This window comes from Oncorhynchus masou, chromosome 3 (assembly GCF_036934945.1).
Source record: "Oncorhynchus masou masou isolate Uvic2021 chromosome 3, UVic_Omas_1.1, whole genome shotgun sequence".
Lineage (NCBI taxonomy): Eukaryota > Metazoa > Chordata > Actinopteri > Salmoniformes > Salmonidae > Oncorhynchus > Oncorhynchus masou.
The window spans coordinates 29,715,922-29,728,453 of record NC_088214.1 but is presented as its reverse complement, the minus strand read 5'-3'; the positions used below and the strand labels follow the sequence as shown (position 1 = coordinate 29,728,453).

The following is a 12,532-nucleotide window of genomic DNA, read 5'->3' as shown; positions in this document are numbered from 1 at the left end:
GTCGCTCTGGATAAGAGCGTCTGCTAAATGACTTAAATGTAATGTAAATGTAAATGGGAGGGGGTTCTGTCACGCCTTGGTCTTAGTATTTTGTGTTTTCGTTAATTAGTTGGTCAGGCCAGGGTGTGACATGGGTTTATGTTGTTGTATTTCATAGTGGGGTTTTCTAGTTATTGGGATTGCGGCTGAGCAGGGGTGTTGCATAGGTTTGGCTGCCTGAGGCGGTTCTCAATCAGAGTCAGGTGATTCTCGTTGTCTCTGATTGGGAACCGTATTTAGGTAGCCTGGGTTTCACTTTGTATTTCGTGGGTGATTGTTCCTGTCTCTGTGTAGTGTTCACCAGATAGGCTGTAATAGGTTTCACGTTACGTTTTGTTGTTTTGTATTTATTAGTTATTTCATGTATAGTTCCGTTATTTGTTTCATTAAAAAACATGAGTAACCAACACGCTGCATTTCGGTCCGACTTTCTTGCGACAAACGAAGAACGCCGTTACATTATTAATTGGATAAGAATTATTTATGCACACCCAATGGTGTACGTGGTAACCAATCAAGAAATGTCGCAGTCATTCCGCTTGTTCAAGGGGTGCCGACAGGGGTGCCCTATTTCGCCTGCTCTCTTCGCTATAGCCATGGAACCCCTTGCTACTCGCATTCGGGCATGTGCCGATATAGCTTCTGTTAAAATAAAGGACACACAGCACAAAATCTCCCTATATGCAGACGATGTTCTTTTGTTTTTGTCCAAACCTGAAATTTCTATTCCACCCTTACTTAGCTAGATAAACACAATTGGCTCCTTCTCTGGCTACAAGATAAACTGGCAAAAAAGTGAGTTGATGCCAATATCACGGCCTGTGGATATGCAATTTCTGCAATCTACCCCATTTAGAACAGTGATGGACAAGTTCACAAGCCTTGGCATTGTAGTGACAAGAGACCTTGATCAGCTATTGAAAGCGAATTGGGACATGAAAATATATCAGCTTAAACAAAATATAGATTTTTGGAAAACTCTGCCTATCTGCTTGGTTGGTCATATAAACGCTATTAAAATGGTTGTCCTACCCAGATTTCTTTACCTCTTCCAATGTGTCAGGACCCGGTTTCGAACCTGGGTTTCCGGAGTGAGAAACAGTCACTTAACCAACTGAGCCACGAATAGTCAGCAGAACCCAGAAGATGAGGCAGACACAGCAGTACTTAAGACGGTGTATTTAATAAAGAAAAATCCTTAAATACAAAAAAATGGCAAATCCAAAAGGTGGTAGGAAAAGCACAAAAAGGCCTCAAAAGAAAAAATAAACAAAAACAAAAAAAACAGAATACCACAAGAGCGTCACCCGGAATCGACAAGAGTACACAGAACACTAGGGCAGGGTGCTAACATACAAACACAGAGCACAGAACTGAGGGAAACTAAGGGTTTAAATACAATTAGAGGAAACGAGGCACAGGTGCAAATAATTAATGGGGATCAAGGGAAAAACATAAGGACAGAAAGCACAATGGGGGCATCTACTGACCAAAACCCGGAACAACCCTGGCCAAATCCTGACACAATGTCTACCCAATTTCATACCACAAAGCTATTTTAAGAAACTGGATTCAATAGTAACTCCATTTTTATGGGATAACAAGGCAGCCAGAAGCATTTATGCAAGTACAAAATGGAGGGGGGCTTTGGCCTTCCTCACTTTAAACTGTATTATTGGGCTGCTGATCTGAACATTGTGTCTTTCTGGAGGGAAAGCTTACCGGCGATGAGACAGAAGGATATGCCTGCATGGCTTTTGATTGAGCAGGCCTCCTGTCAACGTTCCTCACTCCCTGCACTTGTTAATAGCCCATCATATGTGAAAAAATCCACTTATGACTCTAACCCAGTCATTTGTCATACGCTTAGGATCTGGAAACAGATGAGGTATTTTCTTAACATACCCACTGTATACATTGACAGCCCGATTTGCCTGAATCATGCTTTCCACCCCGCATTGGATGATGTGGTGTTTTCACAGTGGAGGGAGAAGGGGCTCACAACAATTGGTAATCTATACATAGATGGTCAGTTAGCTTCATTTCAACAATTACAGGGAAAGTTCAACATGCCAACAACACATTTTTTCAGATACCTCCAAATCAGGAATTTCGTAAGGACACATATCCCACAGTATGGCATGAAGCCAAATAGTCCTACATTAGATAGCTTGATCCTTGTCAAACCCCATTCAAAAGGGTCGGTCTCAAGACTGTATGATGTGCTACAGGCCCACATAGAGGTATCCACAGACACCATTAAAAGGGCTTGGGAACAAGAACTTGGGTCAGAAATCTCAGATGAGGACTGGGTAGAAGCTCTCAGGAATATAAACCACAGTTCAGTGAATGCCAGACACAACCTTGTACAGTTTAAGGTGATACACAGGTTACATTACTCAAAAGTAAAACTGCATAAAATATTCCCGGACACCTCACCACTGTGTGAGAGGTGCAAGCAGGATGAGGGGACGTTGAACCACTTATTCTGGACATGTCCTAAGTTACATGTTTACTGCGCTCTCATTTTTGATTATTTATCGAGAGCCTTTGATAGAGTTCTTGCCCCAGACCCATTGACCGCTCTGTTTGGTACAGTTGATGGGAATAACCACGAAGGGAAAGCTGTCTCTCTGTGTACTCTATTAGCCAAAAGGCTCATATTGCAATTTTGGAAACTGGAGACTGTACCTACCTTTGAAATGTGGTTACGGAATTTAGGGAATGTAATACATATGGAAAAGATTCGATACAATACCTCCAATAGAAGTCCAATGTTTTACAAAATATGGCAGCCGATACTGGATAAATGGTCTAGTCCCGCTTCATAACTGGGTTGACGATCTGCTGCTACTCTGTGCTGTACTCCACTCAACATTTATTTTTGGCTTAACTACACTGCTTGTATTGACTATATGCTGTCTTCATATACATGTACCACCTAATAGGATTTTGTTTTATTTTGTGTATGTGTGAGTTAAGTTTTGTTTTGTCCTCTAAATTGGCCATCCCATTCAACAGTACAATGAATGTCATTGTTAGTATTGCTGTATTGTTAGTATTGTTAGTATTTATTATAAAATTTAAAAAAGTATAATAACCAACCGAGGCACTGCTACCATCCAGAAGGTGAGGTCAGTACAACAAAACAAAGATCGAGATACTGTAAAACAGCTTCTTTCTCCAGGCTTCTTTCTCCAGGCCATCAGACTGTAAAAAAGCCATCACTAACACAGAGAGGCTGCTGCCTACATACAGACTTGAAATCATTGGCCACTTGAATAAAGCCACATTAATAATGTTTACATATCTTGCATTACTCATCTCACATGTACAGTATATACTGCATTTTATACCATCAAATTGCATCTTGCCTATGCCACTCTGTTATTGCTCATCCATATATATGTACATTCATTTCCTTTAGATGTGTGTGTATTAGGTAGTTGTTGTGGAATTGTTAGATTACATGTTAGATATTGTTGCACTGTTGGAACTAAAAGCACACGCATTTTGCTAACCATGTGTATGTGACTAATAAAATGTGATGTTCTACTAAAGCCTCAGCAGTACTCTGTAGGTTAGCACCATGGTGTAGCCAGAGGACACCTAGCTTCTGTCCTCCTCTGGGTACACTGACTTCAAAACAAAACCTAGGAGGCTCATGGTTCTCACCCCCTTCCGTAGACATACACAGTAATTATGACAACCTCCGGAGAACATCCTCCAACCTATCAGTGCACTTGCAGCATGAACTGACATGTTGTCCACCCAATAAAAAATATCAGAGATTGAATCTAGTACTGAATGCATAAGCTACAGCTAGCTAGCACTGCAGTGTATAAAATGTGATGATTAGGTGACTCAAAGAGAGAGAAAGACAATAGTTGAACAGTTTAGAACTAATTAATTTCTTTCAATATTAAGGAGAAGCAAGAGAGAAAGAGAGAGAGAGAGAGAGAGCTAGCTATATTTGGTTGTATTTATTTTTAACTTTTACTTAGCTAGAGAATGCAGCTCTCTAGTTTAGCCTACTCAAACACCCGGCTCAAACAGAGAGGGATGCTATGTTAGCTAGCTGGCTATGGCAATCCAACAATGTAAGTCTTCCAAGTCAATGTAAGCTTTTGGTTTTACTAATGTATTGCCACCGGGGCCCACCAGTGTAGTTGCAAAACTGCTTTTGACTGTACACTGTACTGCATGATTGTAATTAGTGGGTTTACTAATGCGTCAGTTCTAGTAGCTATGTTGACTATGTGACAATGATGTAGGCTGTGTGTAGCAGTTATAGCAGTCATGATATGAAGGTTTGGCTTGGAAAGTTTTTTCCTGGTCACAGACAGCAGATGTGTAGTGTCCACAACCGAAGGGACAAGTTGAGAGGAGGAGAGCACATAGATAGTTGCGAGAAGGAATTATATATACAACAAGCAAAGTGATGAAGCTGTTTTTATGTGGCTGCTATGAAAGTTAATTGAAAAATGTTTCTTAAACGGAAGCAAACAGATCAAAGCAGGGATAAAAATACCTGTATTTGGCCTATATAATTGTACATTTGCAAATGATGGACTAATGATTACTCCCTAGATCAGCTAGATACAGGCAAGAATGTGCAAGGCAGTATTGAATGTGTCACTGTCTCACCTTGATTACTCAAAATTCTCTCTATGTTGTAAACTTTAATTCATAGGATAGGTTGTAGCAACCGCATGATGGGTAAAGTGATGGGAAATGATGAAAAAGTGATGAAATTCAAGTATCATGTAATAGCCTAAACCTATTGATGTTACATTGAGCTGGGTGAATGGAATATGAATGACAGTCATCCAATATTCTGTAATAGAAATAAGGCCATGTTCATTTAAAAAAATAATCCTCCCTAATTTTAAACGGCACCAACCACCACTGGTAGACATATTGTTTGTGCTATAGTTTTGGAAAATATTGTGTTTCAAGATGTCCACCCATAGAGGTTATATACCATATTTCATTCCAGTCTGTTTAGCGATTCTGGAGAAGATGTTTAAAGTAGTCAAAATCGTTTAAAAAAAATCTAAATATTTCAAAAGCATATTGCATGACTTTGAATAATGTAGGGTAAGTAACATTATATAAGGTAGCATTGTTTAAAGTGGCTAGTGATATATTTACAACATTTCCCATCAATTCCCATTATTAAAGTGGCTGGAGTTGAGTCAGAGTCAGTGTGTAGGCAGCAGCCACTCAATGTTAGTGGTGGCTGTTTAACAGTCTGATGGCCTTGAGATAGAAGCTGTTTTTCAGTCTCTCGGTCCCAGCTTTGATGCACCTGTACTGACCTCGCCTTCTGGATGATAGCGGGGTGAACAGGCAGTGGCTCGGGTGGTAGATGTCCTTGATGATCTTTATGGCCTTCCTGTAACATCGGGTGGTGTAGGTGTCCTGGAGGGCAGGTAGTTTGCCCCTGATGATGCGTTGTGCAGACCTCACTACCCTCTGGAGAGCCTTACCGGTTGAGGGCGGAGCAGTTGCCGTACCAGGCGGTGATACAGCCCGCCAGGATGCTCTCGATTGTGCCTCTGTAGAAGTTTGTGAGTGCTTTTGGTGACAAGCCGAATTTCTTCAGCCTCCTGAGGTTGAAGAGGCGCTGCTGCGCCTTCTTCACGATGCTGTCTGTGTGAGTGGACCAATTCAGTTTGTCTGTGATGTTATGCCGAGGAACTTAAAACTTGCTACTCTCTCCACTACAGTTCCATCGATGTGGATAGGGGGGTGTTCCCTCTGCTGTTTCCTGAAGTCCACAATCATCTCCTCATCTCCTACAATAGGGTTTTCCGGCCTCGCTGCTGAACCACTAATCAAAGTCCTCTTATTAATATTGCCAGACTCCCAACCCATCTAGCCTTCTGACAATGAGAACAAATTAATGACTGGAGTAAATATACATCCAGCCAGGCTTTGCCTTGGCTGGACTAGTCCTCTTGAGCCAGCCACTTCACCTGCTGAAAGCAGATATGCATTTTGATGAGTGAAGTGCTACAGTTAAAGGGATTTGTGGGGGATTTCATTGAAGCACCAACGTGGGGCAGGAGAGGCTTTGGAGACGGAGGAAGGATTTATCTCTCTGATTGGATCATTCCTTGGCTGGGGGAAATACTTGTTCCAAGGGTGCATGATGTGCCAGCACTCTCCACCAATTTCTAGTTTTTCCCCGCTACAATATTTATCAACTAATCTCAGCAGAACTGCAGCTCAACCTCACATTCAGACTGTAAGCATACTCTTGCCAGCAGCACTGAGTCTTGGATGCTTTGCTCAGTGGCAAGTGAAGAGACATAATAAGACAAACTCTGCCCCATTAAAAATGCTTAGTGCTTAGGTCACTCCCTTCTTCTGTATTGTACATAATGCATTTTCAGGCTTGCTTTTAGGTGTATATGTGTGTGTGTATGTGTGCGTACCTTTTAAGATATGTCTTGCATATTGCTTGCTTTGACACTCAACCATCCCCCCAAAAATTAAGAGGTAATTTGCTCATTATCATGACAAATTGCTCAAGTTAGGCTTCAGACAAAAACAACATCAGCAGTAAAAGAATAGGTTGTAATTATGAGGAAACGTATTTCTCCTTTTCTGTAGCTTGTCAACAACGCAGCATTTTATAAAGATTTCATATGAGAGCTGCTCTGCTATTGCTGTCAAAATGATGTTTAGTGAATTCAAGGAGCATGTCTATGCCTTCAAAAACGTCACTCAGAATGCACTTTCCATATTATACAGAATCCAACAGATGGATAGAAGCCCTCTCTTGCAGATAGATGGTAGAGAAACAAAAGCAATGGAGAAAACGACCTGCCTCCGATCTCAAACCATGTATTCAGGGCATGAGCTAGATGTTTGTTGATTTTGAACATTTAAAAAATGTTTTTTCCTTGCCCATTTTATCGCACACCTGTGTCCTGCTCCTCCCTATAGCTTTCAAATGCAGCTTGACAGAAATGAATAACAAACAACTGAAACAAATAGCCCACCTGATTCCATGAATTCGGTGTTGAAGTTGGTCCAGGATTCCTTGCTTTTGTGCAGATTTTCCTCCATGACTTTAATATCAGCAAAGGGGCAGTTACAATCTGGGAACTTGGCAGAGCAGCGGCACCAGCAGTCATTGTTACGACACAAAAGCTCCCCCTCAGAGTTGCATGCCACGAAGCTGAGAGCAGCCTCCACGAAACGGTTCCGGAGGAATTCTGGAAGGACATCCTGTAAACCTGAATACAGAGGAGAATATTATAGCCACTTGTCATTGGTGAAATATTATATTTTAGTGCCTTCAAGTTACATGAAGTTCATGTTCAAAACAAAGCTATATGTCCCCTTTATCCCTCATATGTCTCCATAGTGAGAGCAAAAGTCTAAAAATGAGATGGGAATTACTATAATTGGGTTGTTTATTGTAGCCACTGCAAGACAAAGGAACTTAGTTGCTAGTAATTGAGAATTAGGTGTAAAGACCACACATCTCAGAGATATGGCAGAGAATGCCAAACAAAATCCAGAGTGTAGATGGTCAAGGTTATGAAATGATGCGCCTACGATGTTAGAATGAGGGGAGGCATGGGCCCTGGTCAAAAGATGTGCAATACATAGGTAATCGGATGCTATTTGAGACTAATGTTTTGATGGAACAGTTCTATTAAACAATGCCACCCATCAGAACATGCTCTGTATATATGCCTGCACAAATGTCCTTTACTGCATGAGACAGGTTTACACTTGATATACAGTGCATTCGGAAAGAATTCAGACCCCTTGACTTATTCCAAATTTTGTTTAGTTACAGCCTTATTCTAAAATTAATTCAATTAAATGTTTTACTCATCAATCTACACACAATACCCCATAATGACAAGTGAAAACAAGTTTTTAGAAATGTTTACAAATTTATTAAAAATGTCAAACTTAAATACCTTATTTACATAAGTATCAGACCCTTTGCCATGAGACTCGAAATTGAGATCAGGTGCATCCTGTTTCCATTGATCGTCCTTGAGATGTTTATATAACTTGATTGGAGTCCGCGTGGTAAATTCAATTGATTGGACATGATTTGGAAAAGCACACACCTGTCAATATAACATCCCATAGTTGACAGTGCATTTCAGAGTAAAAACCAAGCCATTATGTCGAAGGACTTGTTCGTAGAGCTCCAAGACAGTTGTGTCAAGGCACAGATCTGAACGGTACTGAAAATTGTCTGCAGCATTGAAGGTCCCCAAGAACACAGTGGCCTCAATTATTCTTAAATGGAAGAAGTTTGGAACCACCAAGACTCTTCCCAGTGGTGTAAAATACTTAAGTCCTTTTTGGGGGTATCTGTCCCTTACTATTTCTATTTTTGACAACTTTTACTTCACTACATTCCTAAAGAATATGATGTACTTTTTACTCCATACATTCTCCCTGACACCCAAAAGTACTCTTACATTTTGAATGCTTAGCAGGACAGCAAAATGGTCCAATTCATGCACTTATCAAGTGAACATCCCTGGTCATCCCTTCTGCGACTGATCTGGTAGACTCACTAAACATGCTTAATGCTTCGTTTGTAAATTATGTCTGAGTTTTGGAGAGTACCCTTGGATATCAAGAACATTGTGTCGTCTGGTTTGCTTAATATAAGGAATTTGAAATTATTTATACTTTTACTTTGATACTTATGTATATTTTTGCAATTCCATTTATTTTTGATACTTAATTATATTTAACAACTGAATATATTTAAAAACAAATACTATTAGACTTTTACCCAAGTATTAGACTTTTACTCAAGTAGTATTTTACTGGATGACCTTTACTTTTACTTGAGTCATTTTATACTTTTACTCAAGTATGACAATTGGGTACTTTTTCCACCATTGACTCTTCTAAGATCTGGCCGCCCTGCCAAACTGACAAATTGGGGGAGAAGGGCCTTGGTCAGGGAGGTGACCAAGAACCCATTGGTCACTCTGACAGAGCTCCAGAGTTCCTCTGAGGTGATGGGAGAATCTTCCAGAAGGACAACTATCTCTGCAGCACTCCACCAATCAGGCCTTTATTGTAGAGTGGCCAGACAGAAGCCACTTCTCAATAAAAGGCACATGAAAGCCAACTTGGAGTTAGCCAAATGGCACCTAAAGGACTCTCAGACCATGAGATACAAGATTCTCTGGTCTGATGAAACCAATATTAAACTCTTTGGCCTGAATGCCAAGCATCACATCTGGAGGAAACCTGGCACCATACTTCCGGTGAAGCATGGTGGTGGCAGCATCATGCTGTGGGGATGTTTTTCAGCGTTAGGGACTGATAGACTAGTTAGGATCGAGGGAAAGATGAACGGCGCAAAGTACAGAGATCCTTGATGAAAATCTGCTCCAGTGTGCTCAGGACCTCAGACTGGGAGAGAAGGTTTATACCGTCCAAAAGGACAACGACCCTAAGCTCACAGTAAAGACAATTTAGGAGTGGCTTTGTATGTCTCTGAATGTGTCTGAGTGGCCCAGCCAGAGCCCGGACTTGAACCCAATCGAACATCTCTGACAGAGCTCGAGAGGATCTACAGATCTGTATCCTATACCCAAGGATACTCAAGACTGTTTTACTGAGTAAAGGGTCTGAATACTTATGTAAATGTGATATTTCAGTTTTACATTTTTTATACATTTGCAAAAATGTTATTATGGGGTATTTTGTGTAGATTGAGGAGGGGGGGAAAAAACAATTTAATCAATTTTAGTATAAGACTAACTTAACAAAATGTGGAAAAAGTAAATGGGTCTGAATAATATTCCTGAAAGCACTGTACATGCACCTAAAATAGGTGATATTCAATATTGATAAAGATACCGTTCAATTTTAAATCACACATAATTTGAAAACCCATAATCTGTTTTAAATGGTAACATCTTTTTCTGATCAATACATATCAATAACCTTGCAGAGAGTTCAATAATATGTATTAAATTGTCTGCTTTTTCTCAATTTCCCTAATGGTATTGTTTAGTCAGAAGCTCAGCTGTGAGTGTTTGGAATCTAATGATCATGTTAGCTGTGACAAAGGCTTCCTCTCAGTTTGCAACACTTTGGAAATGTTTCAAGAGTGGAGTCAATCCGTGTGCCTTATTATGAATATTTATGTGTGTTCCTTGGTATTTACTTTTTGAATAGTGGAGAGCAGACACAATTAGTCACAGTCTTCCTGCCTTGGCGGCTGACAGGTTCTGTGAGCCAATGGGAGAGCTATCTGGCAGAAATGGGCTTTAATTTGGGAGACGGCTAAATAACAGCCTCTTCACCTCAGCCCTTCCATCTCTGCCACTTTTTTTGGAGGGGGGAGTGCAACGAGTGCTTTTCTGTGGAATTGCAAGCTTCAGTTGTCAAGAACAATACTTTTCCATATTTCATTTCTTTTCCCTGTGCTAATGACTTGTCTTGATGGAAGTGCAGAAATGCTTTAGCTAAGAAAGTTACAAAATTCAACACACACACACACACACACTCAATCTCAAAAAATACTGTCACACAGATTTTCAACCATCTCTCAGTAGTTACAGGGTATCTGTCAGCAGTGGGCTTCCTTCAGGAGACGGCGGTATTAAGTGGGTTGGCAATTTAAATGTCAAACCTGAGGAAGGCGCTGGAAATTGGCACAAGCTGCGTTTATAATTAGCGATGGCTGAAGGAAGAGAATGCTCTGAGCTCATTCCTCTCCTCACACTACTTTGTGCTTGTTTGACTTGTGGTGACATTTCTGTCGTGGGTGTTCGAAGCAAATTAGTGTTCGCTGAAATGCTTGTCTGCAGACGACCCTACAGCCTACTTTTTAAAGAATTGGAAAATATTAAATTTATTAGACTGGCATTAACCTCTGGGATTTCATATTATTATTGAACCACATGGGCTTTTCCATTGCAATGAATAATAGGAGTCTGAAATGGGATTAGCTGTGATTGGTTGTTTTCTAGTAACCTTATAATGGTAATCTACTTCAATTTAACATGAATTTGAAAAAGGTAGATTGTCGTTAAATATTTCTACAGTGCCGTAAAATACTTGTTGGGTGTCGGCTTCCTCTAATGAAGATTAAGAATTGAAAGATCACATTTTCCTTGGTTCAAAAAGACAAGATAATAAACACGATTTTTGTTCCTGGCATCCTTATGGACTCTAAACCATTTGCTTAATATAGTGACCAATATGCACTGTTTGATGGTTTAATTAGATGCAAATACAGTGAGATAGAGTTATTTATCAATAATTTAAATATGTGGATTGATTTATGCATTTTGTCATGGTTGTGGCTTATACATCATGGTAAGCCACTTTTCAATTTACAATTGCTCTTGGGCTGCCAGAGAGGTGAACCAAAGATTTAGGTTTCCTTTAGATAGCTTTTTTAGTGCACTTCACGCAAACAATAGCTGAAATGGCATTGTACAGTCATCAATGTATTTAATATAGGGATAAGACAAACATAAAAATATATCCCACAGTTTTAGATAAGCCCTGCACCACAAAGTAAACAAAATCCTGGATTGAACATTTAAATTTACAGTGTTACACCTTCAGAACATGAGGTGAGGAAGATTTTTGGAGGATATACCCTTGGACTTTGTTTTCATGAATTATACATTGTGCAGGGAGAGACCAGTAGATATGCACTTCCTTTCACTTCTTGATACCGACTGCTTTTTCCAGTCCTTCCTCTTTTCTCCTGTGTTCACGATGCTTAGACTTGGCTTCACTATTGGATTAGAGAGATTGTCATCACTGTCACTTGCTTATCTATTTCTTTCCTCTTGAAATAAAGCTTAGCCAGACGTGTGATGCTCTGAAGCAGAGCCGGCTCCAGGCAGAAGCTAAATAAGCAGTCGCTTACCCGGCTGCAAGGCCCCCCCTCCGACGATAAAAAATTGACAACTTATCAAAACCTTGTACTGTTGAAGCATTTTTGGTTCTAGGTGAGCAAGTCTGATTGGAAAGGGGAGAAGGCACGGTAAGATTGCCTAAATAACTGGCAAACAGCGCATGAGAAGGCTATATTGTCAGATGGTAGGCCTATCTGTTAACGCCGATACACAAAATACACACTATGACTAGCCTGCTAATGTGCCTTTACTGTCGAGAAAATACCCATTACTGATCCAAATGTTTGCCTAATAAGGCCAAGGCTAGATTATTATTATTATTTTCGCAATGAATCATGCATTCAAAACGCAGAGCTTTTTAGCGGTTATTGAAATGGCATATTCACTGCAGTTTACAGCCTAGACTAGAACTCTTTGCTCGCTAGAAAAAAAATAAAGAAAATACATTATTGCATTGTGTTTCTCTAGCCTAGGTATGATCATTTTCTTATCCCTAAAAAGCTTAATAAATTGGGGTAGTGGCGATTTTTAGCATGGGAATTTGTTTCGATGCATGCCAGCAAAGCTACTACACAACATTTTATTATTTTATTAGGCCTATG

The 12,532-nt window shown here is 40.1% G+C and overlaps 1 protein-coding gene across 1 annotated transcript in view; it reads right to left on the bottom strand.

Annotated features, from left to right (window-relative positions):
• The window catches only part of LOC135514213 (BMP/retinoic acid-inducible neural-specific protein 3-like), a 118,492-nt gene that overhangs the window by 38,538 nt on the left and 67,422 nt on the right, over positions 1 to 12,532 (bottom strand). The window contains exon 6 of the mRNA XM_064937529.1: positions 7,053 to 7,289. Coding sequence (XP_064793601.1) covers positions 7,053 to 7,289 — 237 coding nt within the window. The remainder of the gene's footprint in view (positions 1 to 7,052; positions 7,290 to 12,532) is intronic.